A 27,922-nucleotide genomic window follows, 5' to 3' on the forward strand; every position below is an offset into this window, starting at 1 on the left:
ATAAAAAATCATTTAGTGGTTTTTAAATAGCAAGCTGTTAAAAGTACAATAATTAGTAGCAATGCTGATGATTTAACATCATTTCTTTCTATCATATGTAAATATATTTATATACACTTGCTTTAGACAAGGTTAAAAGTTCAGGCAGGTTCTCACGGCCATTTTATTCCTTTTTTCAAATCAATAACATTCCTTTGGGTACTTTCCCTTGTATACTTGGCAGAAATTATTTGAATAATATACACAATAGTAAGAACTGCACATTTAAATCTGCTCTTTATTAAATAGCACACAATAAGAAGTTTTTTCCCATTCATCTTGAATTTTATTGCTATCACAAGCATGTACAAAAATTAACAATGAAAATGGAATGTATTCAAATGTAATAATTAAAAAACATAACTTGCAATATTCGTATTAATACAAAGAGATATACTACAAATTCAAACAGAAAAATAACAGAACTGCAATTTGCACTTAATGTAAAATTTAATGTTTTTTTAAATATTATATGATTTAAAAATGCAATAATTATGGATTACAATATTTAGTAGTAATGCTGATGTTTCTTAGCACCATTTCTTTCAATCATATACAGGTGTATATACATATTTTTAGTTTCTAAATTTTAGGATAATGGGAATTACGATTATCATTTATATGCTTATTATTTTTTTAATTGCCAGTTGTGCATGTTGTTTGTTAGGTTATTTCATTTCAAATATGAATGTTGGAAGGCTTTTTTGTTATAAGATTTAGGTATGTTTCTTGTATGAAATATTTTTTATCACATTTATTAGCTAATTTATATAGTATTTCATTTACATGCGCTGGAGATATAGAAGTTGATGGTTATATATTTTGCTCTGAAACGCGAATAAATTAATACTTGAGCCTAGGTAAAATATTAATTATTATCTTAAAAACCTCTTCCCAATTTATCATGACAGTGGTAATTTTCAATCAGCGTTTAAATTTTTGTAAAATGTTCGTTTGTTTTTCGGTTCTTTCAATTATATTTACGCACTAAGTTAATTAAAATACCTGTAAAAAGTTTAAAAAGTGTGTATGTATATAAAGCCTCCTTTCTTTCAGCTACTTTAATTAACTAAGCAACATTTTAAAGTTATATTTCCGACGAAAATTTAAAAATTCAAATGACTTTCCGACGATAACATCGGACGGAAAGCTCCGCCATGTTTATTAAGTGTCATGGCCTTCTTCCTCTCGAAGGTCACGGTTGAGCTCTGGGAACGACTGAACCAAGGTTTCGGGAGCTGTGCTCGTGTGTCGTCGAGTGCATCGCGAGTTGTAGCGTGGAGAGTCTCGAGAGTACGTGGAGTTCCGAGAACGACCAATCAGAGTCGGTTGCTTTGCAGGAAGCTGTCTCCACCGTTATTGCCTGACAGTGTGAAGGCTGTGTCGCTGATTGTTCCTGCGTCTTTATAGTAGATCTTCGACGACTGTAAAAAGTGTTATTGGAGCTGCCCTGATCAGTATTGGTAAATAAAGTGTGTTTCTATACTTCATCAAGTAGTGTCATCATTATTCACTCCAAATCCATACGAACCCCGTACGAACGTGAAGGAAGAAAATAACGTAACAACTGGTGTCAGAAGAATAAAAAAACGCAACAGTATTTTAGTTTCAGATCAGTATGCTTCGGCTGAATCAAAAAATCCATATCCAAGAACTCAGCCTTTTACTAATTAAAAGTTTTTGCTGGATAAGGATGTTATTGAAAAGTTAAATTTTATACTTTACAGGTTTCTGCTGCTTACATCATTGAAATATTTATGTTTTCCCCCTCAAGAAATTGTGTAATTGAAAACATATAAACTTATGTCTAGAACTAATATTTAAGAAAATAAAGCCAGTAGTCATTTTTTAAACACAGTACATGGCATCTTTCGTACACAACTCGAACACAGTACACAATAAAGTTCTGTCTGACACAGATAAAACTTTTTGGGTGGCCAAATATTACATTTAAAAAAAGTGTACTCCACGTGTAATAATTTCCAGTCCTGCTACTATTTGACGTTTTCTGAATCAAGAACATAAGCAAGTGAACTTCAGCCCCTTTCGAAAGCTCATTCCAAGAAGTAATAAACGTCAGCTCGAGTGTCCGAATTACGACCATATTTTGACCTCCGCTGGCCTGAAAACAAAAATTAAGTGTTTCATAAATTCTTAAAACAGTGTATCACTTTGTTTTCTCGCTAATGAAGGTCAAGTGTGGAAGTAAATAATAAAGCTATCATCGTAAAAATACAATTTCAAACGAATTTCTCGAGAACGTCTCAAAAACTCAGTCCAAATTATTTCTGCTCGGGAACTTTTTCTATCATCGGCACTAAGTACAAATAAATAGCTTCCATTTTCGTCATTTTGCTTTGGTTGCATATTTAATTATGATAAAGTTTCCCTCCCGTTATAGTGCACTTGCCACATTTTCTTGAATTATATTCGTCATAATTTGGCAGATCTTGGGCGTCTCTCGTTGGCTTCTACGTGATAAACAAAGTCGCAGATTTCACAATAGGTCTGTAAATAAAATAATTTGTATACAGTGGGACTATACACGGTACCAGGGATATACATCTAGAAATATTCTGAAGCACAAGTAGTGAAGATAATTAAGGATTAACAAGAGATCATTTGACATTACTAAATATAATTCTGTATATATTTAAAAATCTATCTATTTTTGCATTTATAATACTTTAGTTCCTTTTCTGTACAAAGTGGATGAGACCATTCAACACTGATAGTTCGACTTACGTTCAAATTTCAGCAAATGGGCTGGTTGCATGCTTGTTTTGCGGCTGTCCTCTTTTGCAACATGAATTGAACTTATCAGCTTTAGATTCGGCAAGCCGCTTTCACTTCGTTAATACTTAATGCCAAGCTAAGGGTCCTGTTAATTTATGTTTGGATTAGGATCTAGCCCATCAGCAGCGGTCGAGCGGTAAAGTCGCTGAACGCTGGTGCGATTCTAGGAAAACGGGATGGTTGTATGCGGGTTCGTGATTTTCCCTATGTGTAACGTGTATACGAGCCTGCTTTCCTTAGAAAATCCTCCACGAAGGCATTTCTCCCCTAGGCAGATAGCCCTAGTGTGCTTAACCATAATTATGTAAATAAAATAAATTGGATTAGTATCTGTTAATGTTTTTGACTTTTCTGCACGTTTCAGTGCTTGTATTCTGTTTTAAAGTTTTGTTTAGACATCAGGTTGACGGTCTTTGAGTTTTTGGTAAATCTGGCAGATTAAAATATTGGTAGACCCGTATTGAACACTGGTAATTCAACCTAAGTTCAAATCTCGGCAACGGCTTTGCTGCATCAGCGTTTTCATTATTTTCTTAATGTGTAGTGTGAATACGAACCATTTTCGCTTAAGCAGTTAACCATATTATGAATTAAATTAATTACTGTAATTTTTATTGTAAAGACATCAAACAGCTAACCCTAATGGAGTGCCGATTTCCCTCATAAAGCTCTATCATTACTGGCCCAGTGGTTAAGGCCGCTGAATACTAGGAGTTCGACCTGCGTTCGAATTTAGGCTGCATGGTTGGTTTTCTCCACCTGTAACGTAAATATAAATCAAATTCCACTAAAAACTGTTCAACAAAAGCCATTCCTCCCTTTAGGCAGCTCGGCCTCGTGTGCTCTGCCGTCTTTAAATAACCTAACCTTCCTCCAGAAAGTCCTCCACGAAAGCATCCCTCTGCTGAGGCAGATAGTACTTCCGTTATTAAAATCAATCAATCAATCCAATTAGCCTTTTGTGCTTAGTTTTCTAGTTTTTGCCTTCAAAAGAAAGGCTTAATGCCCACGCTTTTCTAATTTTAGGAAGTCACCTTCATAGGTCACAGATATTCTTCCGATTAAAAAGAATTCCTATTAGCGACAACTATAAAAAGCTTTTGTTCAAAGTTATCTTAAGCAGGTTCGTTTGTGTAAAATTGCGCAGGTATAACAAAATCCAAGTAATTTTTATTATGAGGTGCTTCTATGTAATTATAGCCTACGTAATTACATTTGTTGCGTGCGTACGGGTTCGTAATAGATTGAACGCACACAGGTCCGATGATAATGCAATCCCTAATTACACTTAAAACTGCTAAGAACGTTAAACACAACACAACGCAAAGCGCATCTAAAGAGAAAACTAACCCGGAGATATCTCAGTACTCCGATCACGTTGAACTATCAGCTCGCAACAAAAGAACAGCTAAGAGCAAATACTCTCTCTCCGGCCTTTATATAGTTTGCACCGGCCGCCGAAGTATTTCTAGTACTTTCGGCTTCTCGAAATTACTGGAAGGCAACACGAGGGTCGAATTAGGGTTACAGCTAACATAGTGGTCAATTACATTTATTCACCTAATACAATACCTATTATAGTGATATAGGGACCGGACCAAAATGTCGCCAAGTTTGGCGACTTCTGTCGATTTTTCATCAAATTACTCAATTTACTCAATTACTCAATTTTCATCAAACCCATTTACTCAATGTTAAATGCATTAAATGTTTTCCAGCATAGTTTATCTCTTTTAGATTTTTCTTACGTTACATAGCACAGAAAAATACAAAAATTTCGTATATAATTGCATTAAAATCATCTATCTATGTACAAAATTCGTTAAGACAATGAAACCACACCTAGCAACAAATACGTCTAATTTCCGAAACCTCTTTCTCTTCTTTTTTTATCACTTTTTTATTTAACCAAAATGTGAAAACAAACTTTTCCTGCAGTCTCGTTTTTAGCCGTGCCTGCTGTTGTTTCGGCTCTGAAGTGGCACTTAGAATCAAGGACCCAACAATGACTAAGCTCCTAAAAGAATAATAAGCACATTTCCTCTTCTACAGATGACTACTAAGTCCATGAAGTGTCGCTGTCGAGTGCCCACCGCAAAATTTTTCATAAAGCTTTTCTGACTTTTTCAATCCGCCTTTGCAGGTTTCAGGATAATTAGACAGTCATACCACCTCATAAAGTTGATACAATGTACACGTTTCTTCAAATAAATAATATATATATATATTTGAATTTATTGATCAGATTAGCGATTTGAATGAAACACGGTAACCGCAACTTAACAATACGTATCAGCTGTATGTAAAAATGATTTAAATTTAATTCACTCAAAAATCGTTTGTTAGTTTCCAGTTTATTGGCAGCAATATGAAACAACTGGCAGACTAGGTATGAGGAATCACTATATGCCTATATGTACTTTGCCTATATGCACTTTATGCCTATATGCATTTTTTATCTATATGTACTCGTATATAAAGGGTGACGCTAAACAAATCGGCAAAACTTTAAGGGGTGATAGAAGGCAGCTAAACGAGCAATATTCGTCATAGAATGTATGGTCGGAACGCAAGTGGTGAAAAGTTAAAGGATGGTTTCCCTCTGTTATATTTAAAGAATTAAAACAAGAATGAGAAGAGATACTTCAGAAAACATTTTATTAAGAGAACATGCTCATAGAAATTGCTCAAAAGTCTTTCCGCTAGCTTCAATGCGGGCTTCACACCTGCGGGATAGGGACTGACGCACATTTGCGAAGACACCAGGCATATCCCGAACATCGACTACAAGAACGGCGATCCTGGTTTCGACTAGATCCATATTGGTTTCAATGGAACACTTGTAGATTAGGCTTTCTATATGGCCCCACAGGGAAAAGTCCAAACTGGAGAGATCCGGTGATCTTGGTGGCCAAGCTTTGGGACCACCTCGACCAATCCATCCCCTGGAAATTTCGTGGATCGTATAACCAGCAATCCTCCCGGCAATCCACATTCGGAGATCGCGGTGGGTGCGATGCCCGACTCTTATTATACCATTTATTTACAATGCCACGTAGTGGCTCGCCGTTTGCGTTTCCGACCATGCATTCTATGACGAATATTGCTCGTATAGCTGCTTTCTATCCCTCTCTAAAGTTTTTTCGGTGAGACTCATGGAATTTTCATTTGAAAAATGATATATCGCAAAAGTGAGGATCGACAGTAACAGACCCTCTGGTGCTGATAAACTCTCCCTATAAACTCTATTTTTCATATTTAACAATATTACTCATTTACACTAAAAATTATACATAAAATATTTTTTTTGCCTAAGTTTACTCTTTTATCTTATTCACTACTTACTTCTACGTTTATTAATATTATGCTGTTAATAAACTAATATACCATACTGTTATTGTAAACAATTTTCTCTGACAAACTCTAACCAATCAACTTCTCAGACAAGTCCACTTCCATAGAAGCCCAAACTATCTGGAACCTTTAAGAGCGGTGAGGTACCTAGAGAGGCGCCAGACTATTAAATATAATACGTATGGATCTTTGGAGTAGAAAGATGGTTTGTTTGATCATGGCAAAACACTCGCGGACTATCTGTCTAAGGGGGAAGGATGTATTTGTGGAGGACTTTTTAAGGAAAACTGGGTCGTATATATACGTTACATGTCTGAGCAGAAAGAAGTACTAGGATTTCTTCAATTAACGCAAAGTTCACTTATTTTATTTGTCTGTGGAGAGAGATGTTTTCGTGGAGGGCTAAAATTCTCCGCGAAAGGTTTAAAAATTGGGAGCTCGCACAATATTCAGGAAGGGGTAGTGGCTTATATTCATATCATGCATGTATGAAAACAGCGTTCTGCATTACATATAAAGTAAACCCTGGAAATGTTCATGAATGCAGCCTTTGCTTTGGGATTTATCACAGGTATTCAGCCGTTTTATCCACACGGCCATTAATGAGGTGAAGAATCCTGAAGCACTGAACAATCATACGAAACTGAATTGACAGAACTGTTTTTACACTAGTCTTGTACATGTTACATGGAACAATGGTCGCCAGAGACTACTCCAAAGAGAGATTGGACTTCCACCCCAATTTTGAGGGAGAGCATTGCGGAGGATCCAGGGTCTGTCACCCCTCTCCCCTTCCCATGGAGGTAGGAAGTAAGATGGAGTTGCCCTAAACAAGTTTCTCCCGTACCCTGCTCTGAAGCACCGGCGATCCCTACGTGGTGACCAAAACATTGGGTCATTTACCATTGAGTTCATGTTAAATATTTGCATAGTCGCCTGTAGTAACGGCAACCGCCGGCAATAAAAGGAGGTGCTTTCCTTAGTGGCACCGCAGTTCCTTTTAGTTCGAGCCAGAATAGACCTGCCCGGGGAGAAGCCAGGGGATGAGAGATTCCGGTTTCCGCCCTGTTCCGGTTCCCGTCTTGTTGCGGATCCAGTCCTGTTCCGGTTCCCGTCTTGTTCCAGTCCAGTTCCGGTCCTGATCCAGTCCTATTCCAGTTCCAGCCTGGCCGTGTAAGTCCAAAACACGTAGGAGCGGATGTCTGAATTCAGCGAAATGGAGATATACGCCGAAAGGGCTAGATGGATTCTGTCTTTTAAAGGAAAGTGTTCTTCACCGTGCCGGCATAGCTGTTACTTTAAAGCACTTTGAATGTTTTCCACCCAAGATGTTAAGTTTTTGTTTGTGATGTTAAGTTTTCATCAGTGTTGAAGTTCCAGTTAAATAAACCTTTAAGTTTTAGATAAGGTTTTTGTGTTCTTCAGAAAATTTTAGATTCGAAGTCAGATATAGCACATAGGGTTATTATCGGAAAAATCAACATTTGGCATCAAGCGACAGGATATTGTCTGCAAGGTAAGCGACTTTTTTATTTTTGAATCATGGAAGCTTTAAAATTAGCAAGAACTCAATATAGAAGACTATTCAGTAAAGCTTGTAATGAATTTGACAATGAAGAAACTAAATTTAATCAGGAAGAAAAATTAATTAAAATAAAAGTTATTGCCGAGAAAGCTAAAGTTTTGTTTGATACTGAAATGAAAATACGAGAATTAATGTTTAAAGAAATTACAGATGAGACTTTACTTATTAAGGAAATAGATGAATCTGAATTATATTTTGATAGGTGGAGACTTCTGGAAAGTAAAGTAAAAGATCTTACTTCTGGAACCCCGAATGTAACTTTAATTGATCCGTCCTTTATTCAGAATAAAATGTTACATTATCCGAAGATTAAATTGCCTATCTTTGACGGTAACGTGAAGAAATGGCTAGGATTTTGGGGGCAATTCCAAAAGATTGATAAAGATCCTACATTAGATAATAATGATAAATTTGCTTATTTAGCACAGGCTATGGAGAAGAATTCTCCTGCAGAGGAAATAGTTAAAAGCTTTCCGCCAACTGGCGATAGTTACAAGAGCGCAATCGAAGCATTGCAGACGCATTTTGGTAACAAAGAATTACTAACGGAGATTTATATTCGTGATTTGCTAACCCTTGTTATTCAAAAACAAGGTACACACTCTTTGCGGAAACTATACGATGAACTCGAATCTAATTTAAGAGCCTTGGAGATATTGGGAATAAATAGAGGCAAATATTGCGCGATATTATATCCATTAGTAGAATCAGCATTGCCGAATGAAGTCTTAAAAACGTGGGAGAGACTTAGGTTTTCGCGTAAAGGATCAGAAAGTTTAACCGGCGAAAACGCCCAGTTAAGAGAAAGGGAATCTGACCTTGAGCGCCTTTTATGTTTCTTGCGCGGTGAAGTTGAAAGTGAGGAAAGAATTTCTTTAGCAGCTAAATCTTTCAATGTTTTCGATCGATTGGCTCACGGTAATAAGAAAGGAAATTCTGGTTTAAAGATAAGAGAACCTCACTTAAAACCTACGGCAGCTGAACTGTTTACTTCTTCTAATGAAGCGAGAAAAGGCTGCATATTTTGTTCCAGTATAAATCATGGTTCTGCGGAATGTTTTCAGGCGCGTAACTTATCGTTGTCAGAAAGAGAAGTTTTGGTCCAAAGGACACGCTCTTGTTATCTGTGTCTGAAATCTGGACATTCTGTCAGGAGGTGTAGATTAAAAACAGTTTGTTTTACATGCGGCAAAAGGCATCATATTTTTCTATGTAAGGGCCATTCACAAATGAGTGAGACAAGGGCAACGGAACAGCCTCCAAATCAGGCTGAAACACTCGCCAACATTTCTTCAAGGTCTCCTAAAGTTTTGCTGCAAACAATAAGAGTAATAATTAAAGGAGATAAAAAATCTCGTTTGGCTCGAGCTATAATTGATACTGGTTCTCAAAGGTCATATATTCTGCAAAGCGCAGCTCAAGATATGGGTTATAGGTATACGGTAAAGGAATACCTTAGCCACGCATTATTTGGCGGTACAACGACCAGTTTGTGTGAACATAAAGTTTACAAAATTCATTTATCTAGTACGTCTGGCTCGTACAGTTGTAATTTTGATGCGTTAAGTCAGCCTGTTATTTGTAATAGTATACCTTCTATTGGACAAGGAATATGGCTTAAAGAGCTTGCTGACTGTGGAATAAGTTTAACAGATCGTTTAGAAGGACCTATAGAAATTTTAATAGGAGCCGATGTTGCAGGACGATTATTAACGGGGAATCGTAAACAAATTTCAAACGGTCTTGTAGCTATTGAAACAAAGTTAGGATGGACGGTTATGGGAAAAACCGGGGAGTTGAATAGTGAAGGTTCAACATTCTTAGTTACATCGATGTTGAATAAAGAGGCTTGTATTTCTGATTTATGGGCCCTCGACTCGCTTGGTATTACGGACCCATCCGAACAAAAGACTAAATTGGAATTGTATGAGGCTACCAGGCAACATTTTCTTGATACTGTAAAAATAGAAGATGACCGCTTTGTAGTGTCTTTGCCTTGGTTGGAAGGGCACCCTACCCTGTCGGATAATTTTGAGTTATCGCTTAAAAGGTTGCACGGTACGATTAGGCAACTTGAAATAGATAATCTTCGCCAAGAGTATGAAAATATATTCCAAGAATGGCTCAAAGAGGGCATAATAGAGGAAGTACCCGTAAATGAATTAGATTTACCCCATCATTATTTGCCACATAGACACGTTGTTAAGGAACATAGTACTACGAAGTTACGGCCAGTATTTGACGCTTCGTCTAAAGTAAAGGGTTCTCCGAGTCTCAACGATTGTCTTGAAAAGGGATTAAACCTTATTTCATTTATTCCTACAATCTTAAATAGATTTCGCCAAGAAAAAATAGGGGTGATTTCTGATATTCGTAAGGCCTTTCTACAAATTGGCCTGAATTTTAGTGACAGAAACTTCCTCCGATTTCTTTGGATAAAGGGTGAAGATGGCTTGAAGCATTTTCGTCATTGTCGAGTCGTATTTGGTGTAACCAGTAGTCCATTTTTACTTGGAGCTGTTATTCAATATCACTTAAATTCAATTTTGGAGAAAAATGATGCAGATGAAAAATATCCTTCCAACATTATTGTTAAACTAATGAATAGTTTCTATGTTGATAACTGTGTAACAAGTGTTGGAAGTGAAGATGAATTACAGCGCTTCATGAAAGTATCTTCAGATGTTATGGCAGAACGAAAATTTGAATTACGGGGTTGGGAATATACCGACTGTAGTTTAGAAACAGAATCTATTGCGAATGTATTAGGTTTGTTATGGGAAAGACAAGGCGATACTCTTCAAATAAATGTTGCTAATTTACAAAATCTTTGTTTCGAGAAAGTTACGAAAAGAAGTATTTTGGCAATAGCCCATAAAGTATTTGATCCCATCGGTATAACATGTCCAGTCCTTATATTACCTAAGATGTTATTACAGCGTGCATGGGAAACAAAAGTAAAATGGGACGAAGAAGTTAACACCGAAATTAAAAGTAAATTTTTGAAATGGGTAAAAGACATTTTTCTTTTGAAAAACATTAAAATTCCAAGGTGGATACGATATCAGCCCAAACAGTGTTCAATACATGTTTTCTGTGACGCCAGTCAAGCAGCGTATGCGGCAGTAGTTTTTATTCGTGTAGAAGAACCTGAATCAGTTAAAGTCCAGTTGCTTCAGGCTAGGTCTAGAGCTTCCCCTTGTGGTAAAAAGGAAACTACTATTGTAAGATTAGAATTGTTAGCAGCAACTATTGCATCTCGTCTTGCTGCAGACGTTCTAAAAGACTTTGAGGCCAGAAGTATATTTTTCTGGACAGATTTAACTACTGTCCTTGCATGGATAAAAAAGGAAGAACAATGGGGGACATTTGTAGAAAATAGAGTACAGGAAATAAGGCTTTTGAAACGTGTGGAGGATTGGAGGCATATACCTGGTCACCTTAACCCTGCAGATCTTCCAAGTAGAGGGTGTTCAGTTCGCCAACTCTCCCGGTCAAAATGGTGGGAGGGTCCGAGCTGGCTTTTAAAATCCCAAGAAAATTGGCCGAGTGCCGAATTTATAATTGATGAAGCGGAAATAGCCAGCGAGAAAAAAAAGGCAGTGGTTTCATCTCTAGTGTCTACTGAAAGGTTTAGTTTGAGTGAGCGATTTTCTAGCTATCGAAAAACAGTTAGAGTTGTTGGTTGGATTCAACGATTTTTCTTTAATTGCAGAAATAAGAAAAAAAGGAAAGGTGAACTCACTGTTGATGAAATTGATTTTGCAGAAAAGGTTGTTATTCGCTTGATTCAATCGGAATCGTTTCAGGATATAGAAGACGCACGCTTACGAACTCTTAGTCCATTTTATGATGCGGGAATTGTAAGAATTAAAACTGGTGCGTTTCGAAGAGATGACACGTTAGAGTTTAGAACACCTATAATATTACCAGGAGAACATCCATTAGTTAGGAATTTAATTATGGAAGAACATAAAAAGAAAGGACATGCAGGTGTACAATATATACTGAATACCTTAAGGGAAAGGTTTTGGTTGTTATCTGGCAGAAGAACGGTGCGTTCTGTTTTGAGTAAATGCATTACTTGCAAGAGATATTCTGCTGCACCTGTTGACCACATATCAGCCCCACCGCCAATAGAGCGAGTAAATGATTCAGCAGTATTTCAAGTAACGGGTATAGACCTTTGTGGTCCTTTATTGTTGAGAAACAAAGAAAAGGCATGGATTTGTGTTTTTACATGCGCCGTTTATAGAGCGGTCCATTTGGAGTTGCTGACTTCTCTATCTACAGAAGTGTTTCTTCAGGCTTTTCATCGGTTCGTGTCATGAAGAGGTAAACCCACAACTGTGTACAGTGATAATGGAACTAATTTTGTAGGAGCCTCAAATGCATTCAAATTAATAGATTTTGAACAAATTAATCGGCAGGCAGCCAATGAGCGGATAACATGGAAATTTATTCCCCCTGGTGCTCCATGGTGGGGTGGTTGGTGGGAACGTCTGATCGGAATGATGAAGCAAGTCCTTAAAAAAGTTCTTAAACATGCTTGTTTAAATTATGAAGAAATGTACACGATACTGTGTGACTGTGAAGCGATTCTTAATGACCGACCGTTGACAGTAATTCCTTCCGATCCTGAATTTAAAGCTTTAACTCCTGCCGACTTTTTAAAAGAAATTAGAACTAGTAGTTTGCGGGATATAAAATACGGTATTAAATCAAGTAATTTACAAAGAAGATTTCAGTATATTCAAACTGTACGAGAAGCATTTAAAAATAGATTTCGTAAAGAATATTTGGGAATTCTCAAGGTCTCGTATAAAAGAGCTGAAAGGAAAGTTACTATTAAATTAGATGATATTGTTTTGATCGGTAGTAGTGACAAAAGACTTTTTTGGCAACTTGGTCGTGTCATAGAACTACTTCCAGGACCTGATGGAATAAATCGGCTTGCAAGAGTAAAGACCCGAAATGGAATTTTGCTTAGAGCAGTTCGAACTCTGTATCCTTTAGAGGTAGCGCAAAATGATGTACCCGTGAAGCTGCAGAACGAAAAACAAGATTCTTTCTCTGAACTTAAACTCAACATAGATGATAAATCTGTCAGGCCTGTAACACGATCTGGTAGAACTGTAACTCCGCCGGACAGACTGGCATATTAAGGCTCTTTTGCATTGTTTTACTTTCATGTGAAAGTTCACTTTTTTTTCTTTCTTTTTTTCTTTTTTTTTTTTTTTTTTTTTTCCCCTTAGGTGGAAGGATGTTAAATATTTGCATAGTCGCCTGTAGTAACGGCAACCGCCGGCAATAAAAGGAGGTGCTTTCCTTAGTGGCACCGCAGTTCCTTTTAGTTCGAGCCAGAATAGACCTGCCCGGGAAGAAGCCAGGGGATGAGAGATTCCGGTTTCCGCCCTGTTCCGGTTCCCGTCTTGTTGCGGATCCAGTCCTGTTCCGGTTCCCGTCTTGTTCCAGTCCAGTTCCGGTCCTGATCCAGTCCTATTCCAGTTCCAGCCTGGCCGTGTAAGTCCAAAACACGTAGGAGCGGATGTCTGAATTCAGCGAAATGGAGATATACGCCGAAAGGGCTAGATGGATTCTGTCTTTTAAAGGAAAGTGTTCTTCACCGTGCCGGCATAGCTGTTACTTTAAAGCACTTTGAATGTTTTCCACCCAAGATGTTAAGTTTTTGTTTGTGATGTTAAGTTTTCATCAGTGTTGAAGTTCCAGTTAAATAAACCTTTAAGTTTTAGATAAGGTTTTTGTGTTCTTCAGAAAATTTTAGATTCGAAGTCAGATATAGCACATAGGGTTATTATCGGAAAAATCAACAATGGGATTTGACGCGTTCGGGTGTAAATAGTTTGTAATTACGTCGCAAATATACATATAAATGTATATATTTTCTTTTTCTACAACACTTCAGAATCCTACGTATATGAAAACAACATATTTTTAAACAACATTTCATTCTGAACGGAATTAAATGCTATACTTTTCACAGGACAGTTTTCTCAGAATGGTTCAATTTGAATGAAATATTTTCACAAGTTTTCGTTAATTACATTAGAAAAAAAAATTAAGGTAATTCGATTTTATTCGGTTAAAGTACAAAAATTAAGATCAAAGTTTATTGTATTATTAATATTAAAATTATGCATTATTTCTTTTCTAATTATAGAGCTTCTTCCTAAAATACTTTCTTAAATATGACATCATTTTTTTTTGGCTTCTGAGGCATCTTTTAAATCGAAAAATGTAAGTCAGTTTATAATTAATGCTCTATTCAGTTCATTTTAAATTAGAGAATTATTAGGAATTAGCGAAATACTTTAAATAGTACTTGACTTTCTCTGAACATTTGTGAAAGAGAATAAAATAAGGTTTTTATTTTTTTTTTTATTTTTTTTTTTTTAAGTATTATTTAAAACTTGTAACTGAGTTATTATAAATTGTAAGGGGAATAATTCTTTTAATTATACTTATCAGATTTTTTTTTACCCTTCATTTCAACAATACACATTCCAAAACTCTTTTATTACTTTCTTAAGTGCGCCTCTCATAGCATTTGCTTTACAATACCTTTTACCAGATTGCTTTCCAATACGAACAATTCTTGCTTAAATAGTTTTATAACGTATTTGTCGACAGGATTTCAATTTATGTTTACAATTCAATATTAATGTTATTATATATTTAGATAATATTTATAATGAGTATAAATTAGATACATTTAATCATTAGATTTCTTCACAGTACTTTCACAGTTGTTTATAAGTGAATAAATTCTTCATTTCAAATACATTTATAAATAATTTAATGAATATTTATGTATTTTGCCAAAGGCATGCTTTTTGCAATAATATGCAACAATAATATATGGATGTGAAAAAAATTTGTTTTATTTAAAACATTTTGGCGTTTGGAAAATAAAATAAAAGTAGCGAATACTCTATCAAGGGTATCGAAAGACGTATACAATTTTAAATGTACTGTAAGGTATTTTTCATTCTTTAAGCATAACATTTTTCTTAAAATCTATATTTTTGTAGTTCAACTGCTTAGAATTTTATAAAACAAATTCATAATCAAAATCGCGCTGTTGTTAGTTATCGAAAAATAACCAAGATGTGATTTTTGCGTAAATGTGACTAAACTATACAAATTGCTATTATCCATCACACTATGAATGTTTCTTTCATGCAAAAGTGTCCCTTTTTCGATTTGTTTGGAACTGTCGTGTGTCGAAATACTATCAGAACCGTGTAGAGCGAGCTTCTGAATGTAAACAAAGAACACCCCATCTGGTGACCCAAGCTTCAAAGAAGTGCTTCACTTCTAGTGCCGACTGCCCCTCCTTCCTTTCCTACCTCCATGCCCCTTCCACCAATCCACACAAGAGGACTTTTGGCTCGCCGTATATTTAGAGTGCCGTCATGCCACACCGACACTATATATTTACAAACATCCATGTCTTCTCCGGGATTAGAACCCGGGACCTTCGGTACCGTAGTAGGCTCTCCTAACCACAATACCGTCTGGGCGACACTAGACTCGGTATTCAAAGAAATTAGTAAGAGATTGTGGCAGTTCATTGTATTTGCTACGCCTTCTTACTCTAATGGAATTTTTAAATGGAAAATACAAATGCCAATTAAATTATGATCACAGTCACACTGTACAGACATTTTCCAAAGCAAGAGATATGAAAAATGTGCAATGTTCTGTCCGGGATTCTGATCTTCTAATCGGCAGCCGGATATGCTTCTAATCACCCACGAAAGTCGCGCTAAGGATGGAAAATACTTAAATCCTCCTCCACTTGATGGGCGACTGGGAGGCGGGGACTCAATCGCCAAATCCTGGTGGTGACGAATTACTGTTCACCACATTTTAGTTCGAGCGCCAGTTGTAGAGACATTAGATTTTTCGAAGCATGAAACATGAAAAATGTGCAATACCCTCACCGGGTTCGAAATCCGGACCTTTCGATTACCAATCAAATCACGAAGGCGAGCAGTAAAGAGGGAGAAAATGCTTTGCAATATAGATACGGAACAGTTCATCATCGACAGAGAAACACATCAGAATTTTTATTAGATTATTTTTTATCAGAATTATTTCTGTTACTGCGTCAGAAGACGAAACCGAGAGATGGAACAATGTTCGCTTTGAATTTTTTCAATTTATTGGAAAGTACAGACGCCAGAACGTAGTTCCAAGCGACATACAATTGAAAATTTTATCATAATTACTTAAGTTTTACTCGTTCTGAGAAGCGTTTTCCTAAGCATAAGTCGGTTAAGAAACACCTAAAACCTAAACATCTTGCATTTAAGAAATCTAACTATACTCTTTTCAAAATAGTAACTGGAATGGGGAAACAAGCTCCTGAAAATGTCAGCAACAATTTTGCTAACAGAAAACCAAGTAAAACAGCCCTTTGGAATGCTAGAATTTGAATTCACCAAATGAACAAACAGCTGTTATTTAATTCCGTATATATCGTTTTGACATTTATAGATTTTTTGGTGTGCGCTTAGAGAGGCGGCGAGGCTAACAAAAGCTCTGGCAACGTCACTGCTGGATGTTGGTGTTAGACATTTCACTATATTTATTCTCGAACGCAGGAAGTGCTTAAATTTGTTGCTGTATTGCATACGTAGCAGAAATTTCAGAAAAGCCTATAAAGTTTTATACAATGTCGAAAATCTTGCCAAAGAGATAGAAATTGCCTTACAGCTCATCAATCAAGAGATAATGTCAGACATCACCTGATTTAATGGTTTATCTATGTATCTTTATTATCAGGAGCATTGACCTGGGAACTAGACTCATTGACTTTTGTATTTTTGGACATGTTCCCACTGTCATACCTCCCCTTTTTTTATTCCTTGACTAGATCCGTATTTTCTTCCCGCAATATAGATCATTATGTGTCTGTCTAAGAGAGCTAATGAAGAAACGTGGGGTAGTACCCACACTAAAATATTCTCGGTGAATACCAGTGGCGAAGTATTCCCAAAGAAGCGGAAAATATGAATTACGACGTTCTTGTATCATTTTTTAGCTAAAGCGTCTATCCCGAAAAGCTTCCTCTCCCTCGCATAGTTGCCAGCTTTGAGGTACGGAAATCTGGGAGGTTTACGCGCCACATAGCGACGCAAATTCAAGACTACACATTGACAAATCTGATTTGAAGTTCGATCATAATTTGGATTATTATACTAGTTATAATTATGACTGCAATGGAAAATATACTAAATTAAAAATGTAGACAAAGGAACTGCCATACATTTCCGAAAAGCAGCCGATGGGCTGAAAATTTTTTCAACAAAATATTGTTTTTTTTTTTTTTTTTTTTTTTTAAGCCCACAGGGAAAATTTGCCCAGAAGGGCTATTAATTTCGTTTTGGCATGTTGCGTTGGTTCACTATAAACGGCGCTTCACTTTTAAAATTGTGCTTTCAATGTTTTCTGAAATTTTATGTAAAAGTTTTCAAATCAAAATTAGCCTACATACAGTCAAAATGTCCTCATAATACATAAAAAGTGCTGCACAGAAATGTTAAGAAAAATGAGAGAGAAGAATAAAAAAAAAAAAAAAAAAAAATTGAAATCTAGAAACTTCAGTCTATAGACTAATAGTTCTAAAATTAAAAAATATAAAAATAATAAATTAAAAAAAACTGTGGTCTAAAACAGTTTTCGTAAAACGAAAAAAATATAGAATGATTTAAATTAGTATAGTTGGTGTAATTCTATAAAAATATTTAATATTTTTAATTAGACACCTTTAAAAATTTTAATGCATTTTTATTTAAATCGATCAGATAAACAAAAATTTTTAAGAACTGAGTTTATCGATTTTAAATCACTTGGTTTGTTAATCAATAACAGATTGATTATATTTATTGAATGACTACATGCAGCGTAGATGACAAAAATATTTTATTTCAGGCATTGGCAACACATTTAAATAGTTTCCTTTATTAGTTAAAATTGAAAGATAAATATATTTCATTTAGCAGACTGGCAATAATCTGGCGCGCAGGAAATAAAAAAAAGGTTTTGTTTCGAGCAGTGGCAACACTGCTCGCTTTCATAACGTTGAAGCTGTTAATTAGAAATTGATTAAACTCTTATAAAATGCAATAAATCAAAACCAAATTCGAAATACAAATTTCTAGCTTCGAGTTGCAAATGCTTGGGTCGTGGACTCAAAATATGAAGTGTCATTTTGCAATGCGAGGATCATACGAATATACATACATACAGATTCTTAATAATTCAATAGTAGAGAAGAGATGTAATCTCTGATCTAGTGGAATTTAACTCCAATTTAGTGTAACAAATACGAAAAACCGTACAGTTTAAAAATTATACTCTATTAATACAAGATAAAGAATGTAAATGATATGTTTAAGGCGATGTTTAAAAAGTCAAATGGCAGAAATAATACTTATTAGTTTTATTTCTGCCATTTGATACACTGAAATTTATTATGAAATTATTTCATAATAAATTAGTGCTTTGTGGAACCGCTTTACATTTATTTAATAAAGAAATTATTAACTATTCGAAGCGTAGCTGAGCATCTCTTTATTTGGATCGCTTGCGCACAAGGATTGTAACAAGTATTTTTCGCAAGTGGAATTGCAAAAACTTATATTTTGCCAGGACATGAAATCTAGGTTGAAATTTGAAAACAATAATTTTTTCCAGATTTAGTTAATTAGAAAATTAAACATCCATATATTTCAATTAAGGGGGGGGGCTAGAGCCTTTTTGAAACGATTTAAAATTATAAAAATATATATAACATATCATTTTTACTTCCTTCATAATTCTAAGGTTAATATTCGATACCAATTTCAATAACTTTAAAAAATGCTACAATTTCAAAGGAAACAAAAAAATAACGTTGTATATTTATGAATATACAACGTTTATAATATGTTTATAATATGTTATAATACAACGCGTTTATAATATGTTTATGAATAATTAAATTCATTAACGCGTTCTTAGTCATTATAGAACTTAGCACAAAAGATTTCCAGAAATTATAAAATTATAAAATGCCGTTCATTTACATTAATTTTAATTAAATCCTAAAATTAACAAAAACTGCGAATTTCTAAAATCATTGAAAATAATTCGAAAATTACATCGTTCGGCTATTCTATCAGTCAGGTATCAAACAAGTATGTCTTCAGCACCTGGTTAAAGGCAGCAATGAAAATTACAAAAATAATAATAATAATTTCCCTTTACAAAATCTGAAACTTACTTTTGAGTCTTTGGAACTTTCTTGAGGCTAAGATTACGTATCCTTTCCGCACAAGTGGGTTCCGCCGAAATTGCAAGCCTCTTGGTCCTCGTTTGCTCAGTTGACAACGATCTCTTGTCACCATTACAAAATTCATCTTCCTTTTCAGATTCACTACTACTGCTACTACTACTGCTTTCAGAATATGGTGAATCTTCATCACCAGAACTCCAGAGATACATCTGACGAGACATTTGTTTCACCAGCGGCTTCATGGCCGACTTGAACTTCTCTAGTTCGGACTGAAGTTTCACAATAAGTTTATTTTTTGACTCCAATTCCATTTCGAGCTCCTCGATAAGAGCATCGCGCTGTCGAAGCTCGTATGTTTTCTGTTGTAAGGCGATCTGCAATAAGTTTTCCGCCATATTGCCCACACTTTCAAGAGCGCAAATTAAAGACCTCAAGTACGTCGCTTCAAGAGAAGGTTTTTAATAAAACGGACAATAACCGTGCTTGTCGTGAAAGAACAATTTCTCTTTCATCTGCGAGTAGAAAGAAGTCTTTCTTTTTTATTATTACCAAGCTTTATTCTAGTCGTGGTCATCGCGTCGCGTGTTAGCAGATGGAATATAAAAGTATTTTTAAACGCCGCAGACGATTTTTCTTTGTTTCTGAATCAGAGCACGAATAAAGATCTCATTTGGATTTGAAACTCAGCTGGAGTGGCAATACTGAAACATTTTTAAAAACAGAAGCAATCCATGTTTCACCAAGCACTAAATACCTGAGAAGGAAATTTTCTACAATAAACTACAGGCCAATTTATCATCCTATTTCATTTTCAGAACTGATGAAAGTAAACTAGACGTCACAAAATTTCATACAAAAATGAAAAAAGTGCAAAATAATTCGTCTGTTTTTGAGAAATTTAATCCACTCCACAAGAACGAAATGTAATACTTATTCTTTGGCAGCAAAAAATAAAAAAGTAGTATTCATTTTTTCCGGAAATACGAGTTTCACAACTTGACTGAATTTAGCGAAGTGTGTTTACGAGGGACACAGAATTGCTGTCACCAAATTCTTCGGTTTTTGGAGAATGAAGCAACAGAGGCGGTTGCAGACTTGGTCGCCGTTTCGCAGTGCCAAATTTAGGGGTAGAACCCCGCCAAAACGAGCCAGTCTTCACAACCGTTTCGCCTTCACAATTTTTTTTCTTTCACGTCGTACCGCCCACGCTTATTTATTTATTATTTTATTTTAACTGAAAACATTCGGAAGCTGTATTGCTGACACTGGGCCATGCAACACAAACATTTTCGGCCACACTTTTTACATTTAAAACAAATGGATAAATTTCATAAATGAAATTATTAATATCCACAGAAAATTCGAAGTTACTGCAAGAATGAAATTATATTCTCAGCAGTAACAAAAGGGAGAAATGTTACCTCATACAAATCCGCATCTTATGGGTAAATATTCGAACGAACTAAAGAACATGTTTCTTGTATTATTGATTGCTTCTTTTCGAAATAACACTTCTTTTTAGTTAAAATTACGCGTTCCTTTTGAAGATGAATTTCGTGATGAGTATCTATCTGCTTGTTGTCTGCTCAAGCAATTACGGCAAAACACATCATAGTTAAGTTATTCATATATGGCAAAACACGCAAGGGCTATTTGCCTAAGGAGAAGGGTGCCTTCGTAGAGGACTTTCTAAGGAGAATTGACTTCACATTACACATGGGGAAAACCATGTAATGTGACAAAAACCAACCACGCAGCCAACCCGTTCGCCATTATTACAAACCCATATCGAAATATTCTTATTTCGATATGGGAAGTTATAGTTAGGACTACTCAGTGGTCTTACTCGGCCATTTGTGGTGCCAAACAGATTATGGCTGAGGAAAGAAATGCCTTCGCCGAAGATTTTTTACGCATATACATTCCATATGAGAAAGATCATGAGAGCTTCCAGGACTAAAGCCTGTTCGCTGAGGTTCAAACGCGGGTCTAACCTACCAGTATTCGTGATGTTACCAGGATTCACCAGCGGCCGAGCAACAAAGTCGTCGCTACACTGGTAGTTCGACCTGTATTCAAATATCGGTGAACAAGCTAGCTGAAACGTTTTCATGATTTTTCCCTAGAGGGAAAGTAGATGGAAACCAGTATACCTTAAAAATTGCTCCACGAAGGCATCCCTCAGCATACGTAAATAACTCTTGGGTGCTTTGCCATAATAAAAAAATCTGATGTGTACACCACGTGACTTCTTTGTACGGAATATTAAATTATACGCATTTTTTCTTGCATTTCATTTAAACTTATTGGATTGAATTAAATCTACTTCGCCGACAGCGCATAAATCACAATAGAATAAATGCATTCTTTAAAATTCACCCTAGGATTTGTTTACCATAGCGACACTCTGGCGCTAGATTCACTTAACAGTATTATATTTCGTTCATATTATAACTCATAATGCACAAAATGTATATCATTTAAAGAAAAGAATTATCTAATCCTTGCCACATGTTCTATTCAACTACTATAAAAAGGCTAGAACGATGTATAAAAGAAATTAAGCAAACAAAACAAAAAAGAAACAGTTTTTCACACACGATTGAGTATTTCTCCTTCAATTAATTCAGTTCTCACTTCGCGAGAAGGCAAAAATACATAAAAACTCAAAATATCTCTATTAAAAATTACGAAGTAAATCTTAAACACTTATTTCCTCGAAAAAATTCCAAAAAGGATTAAGCATGATTTAATTGGCAATAATAAATGAAGGCGTTATCTTTGTTGTTGCGAAGCTAAGTTTCTCTAGATTGGCAACAAATCCACTACTCTGCTGTTTCAAATGTAAACAATCAATGGCCGCCATAAAAAAAAAGGCTTAGCGGCACATAAACAACTTTAAAATTGCTGATAATTCTAAAAATATTCCATACAGATTAACTAAAGGCATAAAAACCTTAGCCGGAAGATAAAAACAACATAATTCAATCATTTTTAAAGCAAAAAATGTACAATTTACAAACATATAAGAGTAAAGAAACTGAAATGACTGAGCCGGGTAACAGAGTGGATATATCTATAAATATATTTATATACGTTTGGTGCGGCCGATTGCAACCAAAATACGAGGTGCACATCTACATGTTATAGCAGTCCTATATACAAAATTTCAACGTTCTGAGGCTACTCGTTTTTGAGTTATGCGAGATACGTACGTACGTACATACGTTTGTACAGACGCCACGAAAATTCTCTTCAGAATTAATTTTAAAGCAGTTTTATAATTTTTTTGAAGGAAACGAGTCTTTTATTCTGTCCTTACGTACAGATATCACGCAAAAACATCGTTCAATTGCATTCGATAGCGGTCAAAATGAATATTTTCGTTGAAATATGCTGCCTGAAACTTTCCGCGATTACAATACTTCCTTTTTACTACTTTTTTTTACAAGGAAGTAAAAAATCAAACTGGATGCTATCCATTTGCTATTGGTGGTTTGGTTTTATTTATTATGGCAAACCACATTGGGTTATTTCCCTAACGCGAAGTATACCTTTTGTGGAGAACTTTTATAGGAAACCGGCTCGTATACACAAACACATAGGGAAAAAACACATAAACGCCCAAGCAGCCAACCCGTTCACCTGGACTTGAACGTAGATCGGAACTAACAGTATTCAGCGATTTTACCGCTGGCGGACTGCCAATGGTGGAGTGGACTGGATTAGGGAGATTATGGCAAAATATTTCAGATTGCTCTTTAAAAGGAAAGATGCCTTTGTGGAAAATCATTCGAGGAAAACTGTCTCGTGTCTACGTTACATTTGGAAAAAAAAAAAAAAAAAAAAACACAAAAATGTCCTTGGAGCCAGCCTGCTAGCGGGGATTTCAAACTGAGTCTAACAACGAATGTTTAGCAACTTCTCAGCCTCTCTCCAATAACACTACATCTGGCTGAGACAACTCCCACCCCTAATAGATGTCTACATAATCGTTTTTAGTGAGTGTTTACAAACGAAATATTATTCTAAGCCTCATATTATGAGGTATTAGCTGATGAATAAATTTTATTGCAATTCCTATATCTTCACTTCCCACCTAAACTCGGCGATGCAAACAACAAACATGAAGGAATTTATAAGAACATTTCAACGATACATGAAAGATACTTTCTCCTACATTTCCTCAAGACCTAATCCTCAGGGGAGTTGCTTCAATCCTCACCAATCTTTTGGTGTTTTGGTTCCCAAGTACTTGAGCAACCAACGTCCGAGTGGTTAAGATCGCTGAATACTAGTACATCGAACTGGGTTCGAACTCAAGGGAACGCGCTGTCTGCATAGTTGGTTTTCGCAGTTTACCCACATGTGTAACGTGTTTAGGAGACAGTTGCTCTCAGGGTGTTCGGACCCAGTAATGCCTGAGTCGTAAGTCGCTGAATACTGGTAGTTCGGTCTGGAGTTCGAGCTCCCTTGAACGGAATGGCATTACGGGAATTTTCATGGTTTTCCCCATAGGTAACGTGGACATAAACCAGTTTTCCGAGCATACAGCAATAGCAGCGTGTTCGCTGCTTCCTCCACGAGGACTGCCATCTTACATAGCTTTTTGAAAGATATATTCTGGAAAGGCTGCAGCACGATCTGAACTGAGATGCTAAATCTCCGTCCAATCGTCTTCAAAGAAGAACTTTCAGTGAATTACGCGCCGCCCAACTCAGAGAGAGTCGTCTTACAAGGGACAAATACACTGGTGTGCAAAAATTAAGGACGAAGTCGAAAAATTAGCATATCAGCTGAACGAAGAGGCAGAGCGGACAGAAAGACCAATCAGGAGATTAAGTAAGGTGATGTACGGTAGCACATGCGCAGATATGCAGGTAGACGTAATGGGGGAGTGTCTGAGTAGTATAAAGCATGTTGTCGGTGTAAGATTAGTATTTCTGGCAAAGAGATTGCACGCCGTATAGCAGTTAAAATCACACCGAGTTGCTGCCTCAGCGAGAAATGGCGAATAATCAATCTATTAGACGACATCTGGATGCTTTTACCCGAGGTCGAATCATTGGAAAGTTGGAGGAAGGCCACGGTGTGACAAGTGTGGCTGCAGAGTTCGAAATTGCTCACAGCATCGTTTCACGACTTTGGAGACAATTTCAAACTACAGGAACTGCTATCCGGGGGTTTAGTAGTTGTCGTCCACGAGGAACCACACCCGCAGATGACCGGTATATTGCCTTACAGGCCAGAAGAAACAGGCGGCAGACAGCGGGAGAAATCGCTAGACACACGACACAGGCGACTGGACGACCGATATCGCGTTTTACGGTGGCAAGAAGACTGCACGGTGGTGGTCTGTTTGCACGACGCCCTGTACGGTGTATACCTCTAACGCCTGCCTACCGGAGAAGGCGTTCTCTGTGGTGCCGGGAACACCGGAATTGGAGAGACAATGAATGGGGAAGAGTACTCTTTACAGATGAGAGCAGATTCAGTCTGAGTAGCGATTCTCATCGCATACTCATCTGGAGAGAGCGGGGAAGCCGCAATCATCCCTCGAACATCATTGAAAGGGGCAGGTATGGAGGTGGCGGTGTTCTCGTTTGGGGAGGCATCATGCTTGGTAGTCGTACAGACTTTCACATCTCCGCCGCAGGTTCAGTCAACGGGACCCGTTATTGTAACGAGATTCTTCTTCCATATGTGCGTCTTTTTAGAGGCGCTATGGGTCCGCAGTTCCTTTTCATGGACGACAATGCACCATGTCATCGCACAGTAGCTGCCGAACAGCTCTTAGAGAGTGAGGATATTGAACGTTTGGATTGGCCGGCACGATCTCCGGATCTCAATCCCATCGAGCATGTATGGGAATTTCTAGGCAGACGCTTGGCAGCTCGTACCTTATCACCAGTAACGATTCCGGAGCTTCGATTGGCGCTGCAAGACGAATGGGCAGCAATGCCTCAACAACTCATTGACACCCTCATTGTCAGCATGGGCAGACGCTGTGAAACCTGCCTAGCAGTCAGGGGAGATCATATCCCCTATTAAAGACCGGATGTTTCTTGCTGGACACCCATCACAGGGATGTTTCGGCCTTCAGTCGCATTGCGCTCCATGCTACTTTTTCAATAAAGCTTCTTTGTATCCCTCTGATTTCTCTTTTAGTAAGTGTTGCTTACATTACTCATGTCCTTACGTATTGGGGATCTTACGGTATTAAATGTGTTGATTTGGAAAGCTTTAGTACAAAGTTATATTGAAAAAACCGTCTCGTCCTTAATTTTTGCACACCAGTGTATACTGCGATGATCTTGCTTGACATCAGAGAGGTTTTCGCTTTTCTTTGGTGGACAGATACACTTGTCTCATTTGAATAGCTGGGAATCAGCAGGATGTCTTTCGTATAATCAACAGGTATTTGTCACACAGAAAATTAAGAGACACTACAAATGGAGGCATTTTCACAGATATAGACTGCCTACAAGGCTCGTGCCTCAGTCCGAACTTGTGGAATGTCGTTGGTAGCTTAACACATCCCGAATCGATTATACATGCACAAGCAAGATGCGGACGACATCAGAGTAATTAATACAGGAGCGAGTGTCAGTAGGCGTTTACAAACCGGGAAAAATCCAGCACTAAAATGTAATGCCTTGCAAACTAATGCTGCCAGCAATATTTACGTTACAACCCGCAAAGTGTTTGCCATGTTACTTTGGAATCAGTCTCAAGAAACTCGGGCTCCAAACTTTCAAATTAAGGTGCACCTTGTAAAGATAAGCAGTATGTTAAAATACCGTGGCAAGTTAAAACAATTAAAAATGTAATTTTTAAAATTAAAATTACAATTTCTAGGTAAAAACAAGCAAATGAGCCAGCAGGCAAGAATTCAGACTTTCCAGTCCACAAAACTAAAAGTTTCCTTTTGGTCCCCACTTCGAAAATTTTCCAAGGACGAAATTCGGGAATAAATTATGAAAAACTATCCTCTTTCTTTTATTTATTACATTTTTCTTTGACGCTTAGAGAAAAATTACATTTTTGCATGTAAATAATTATAAATTTATTTACTTCTTTATAAATTTATTTCTTCTACTTTATGACACACCTCATGGCGTTTCGATATTCACGACGTTTGCAAACTTGGTTTGGTTTATTTTATTATGGCATAGCATGCTAGGACTATCTGTCTAAGGGAAGGGATGCCTTTGTGGAGGACCTTCTAAGGGAAACTGGCTCGTAGCGAAAAAAAGCGCGAAAATGGCCATGCAGCCAGCCTAATCGTGTGGAATCGAGCTCAGATTGAAGTACAAGTGTGGTTGTTGTGACTTACCTCACCAGTCTGACAGTGACATGAGAACAAGCTCCCGAAATTCATCGTGGCAAGGAGTGCAAGATTGCGTCTGCCGTTGGCAACAGCACTGAGCACCATACAGGTGACAGTACAACTTTCCTCAGTTCTGCCCGCAATTTTGAGGGTGAGCAACCCGGGGTGACGGTTCCAGGGGTCACCCACCTCTCTTCCCATACTTCTCGAGAGAACTTTTGGCTCCCTGCATATTTAGAGTGCTCCCATGTCGCACACACACTATACATCCACAAATATCCATGCATTTTCCGGGATTCGAACCCGGGCCCTTCGGTACGGCACTCAGTGTCGCTAACCTCTATCCCGGTTGGGCGGCAGTACAAGTGTTCACCGACTTTACCGCTCGGCCACTGGTAAAGCTGCAACCTTGGGGGGGGGAGGCATTTGCAAAGTTGGAGAAAATTTCTAGAGAATATCTGCATCACGAAATTGTAGGTATACTCACCGGAAATCTAGTTCTCTTTTTATTAAATTTGAACGGGGGGGATTTTATAATTAGCAATAGCAGCGTGTTTGCTTTAGGATAAGTATCGTCATTCTAGTTTGTCCTTTACTTTTTTGGAATAAACAACTTAAGAGATTTATTTCCTGTGTATATTTTTTTTTCGTTTTTTTGAATTATGGCAGCGTACACAAAGAATGTCTCCGCATAGGACATATTAAGAGAAACTGAATTGTATGATACCTTTGAGGGAAAAAAAAAAAAAAAAAAAGAAACACGAAAATTTTTATGCAGCCAAATGGATATGAGCTAATTTGTTTTAGAAAGTCCTCCACGAAGGCATCCCTCCTTTTAGGCAAATAGCCCTCGCGTGCTTTGTGATAATTGAATAAACCATAGCAAGCTAAACTCACGCTGCGATTTGAGCTCAGTTGAACTATCTCTCAGTTAATAATTCACTTAGTTAATTACTCACTTAACAGATAATTAATTGTTAATCACTCAGTTAATAATTCAACCACAGGTGGGACATGGACCTTGATAAATTCATCTGAATGTGATAATGATGACAATTATGAATGCAATAACATTCTCCCTTTCTAGTGTCCATTAAATTTTACTACATGCGTTTACAAAGTATTATATATTTTAATTCCCAAATATGTTTATATATCAACCAATAACTACAAAAAGAAAAACGATTTTTTTAAAGCAGCATTAGTACCATAAGCCTCGCAGTCAGAAAAATAAAATTCACTCATTTTTAAAGATGGAAGATCGAGAAAAACGGGCGCTAAAAATTTCATTCTGGTCTCCTGCGGCAAGTTACACGAATGACTTCGATTCTTACGTCATCGCTGATGGTTGGCGATAAACACTTGTTTCGGCAGCTTTCTTTTTTCCTCTGGCGTGCATTTTAAGTTGGCAAGCGGCATTTACTTGAAATCCGATACCCTTTACGAGTACTTAGCGAACACCTCTCGTATCCAACATTTGCCAAAAATGCTACCCCATCCGGCGGCGGTAATA

The 27,922-nt window shown here is 36.9% G+C and overlaps 1 protein-coding gene across 2 annotated transcripts in view; it reads right to left on the bottom strand.

Moving 5' to 3' along the window:
* LOC118180849 (cGMP-dependent protein kinase, isozyme 2 forms cD4/T1/T3A/T3B-like) overlaps nt 1-27,922 on the bottom strand; it is a 203,725-nt gene that overhangs the window by 83,500 nt on the left and 92,303 nt on the right. Inside the window, exon 1 of one of the 2 annotated variants that reach the window (XM_035349903.2) lies at nt 19,068-20,158. The exons of the other annotated variant lie outside the window; for it this stretch is intronic. Coding sequence (XP_035205794.1) covers nt 19,068-19,474 — 407 coding nt within the window. The 5' untranslated portion in view covers nt 19,475-20,158. Of the gene's footprint in view, nt 1-19,067; nt 20,159-27,922 lie in introns of those variants that run through there. 2 annotated transcript variants of the gene reach the window in all.

The sequence above is a fragment of the Stegodyphus dumicola genome, chromosome 8 (genome assembly GCF_044657685.1).
Source record: "Stegodyphus dumicola isolate Sdum_Otavi_A_Nest chromosome 8, ASM4465768v1".
In the NCBI taxonomy this organism is placed as follows: domain Eukaryota; kingdom Metazoa; phylum Arthropoda; class Arachnida; order Araneae; family Eresidae; genus Stegodyphus; species Stegodyphus dumicola.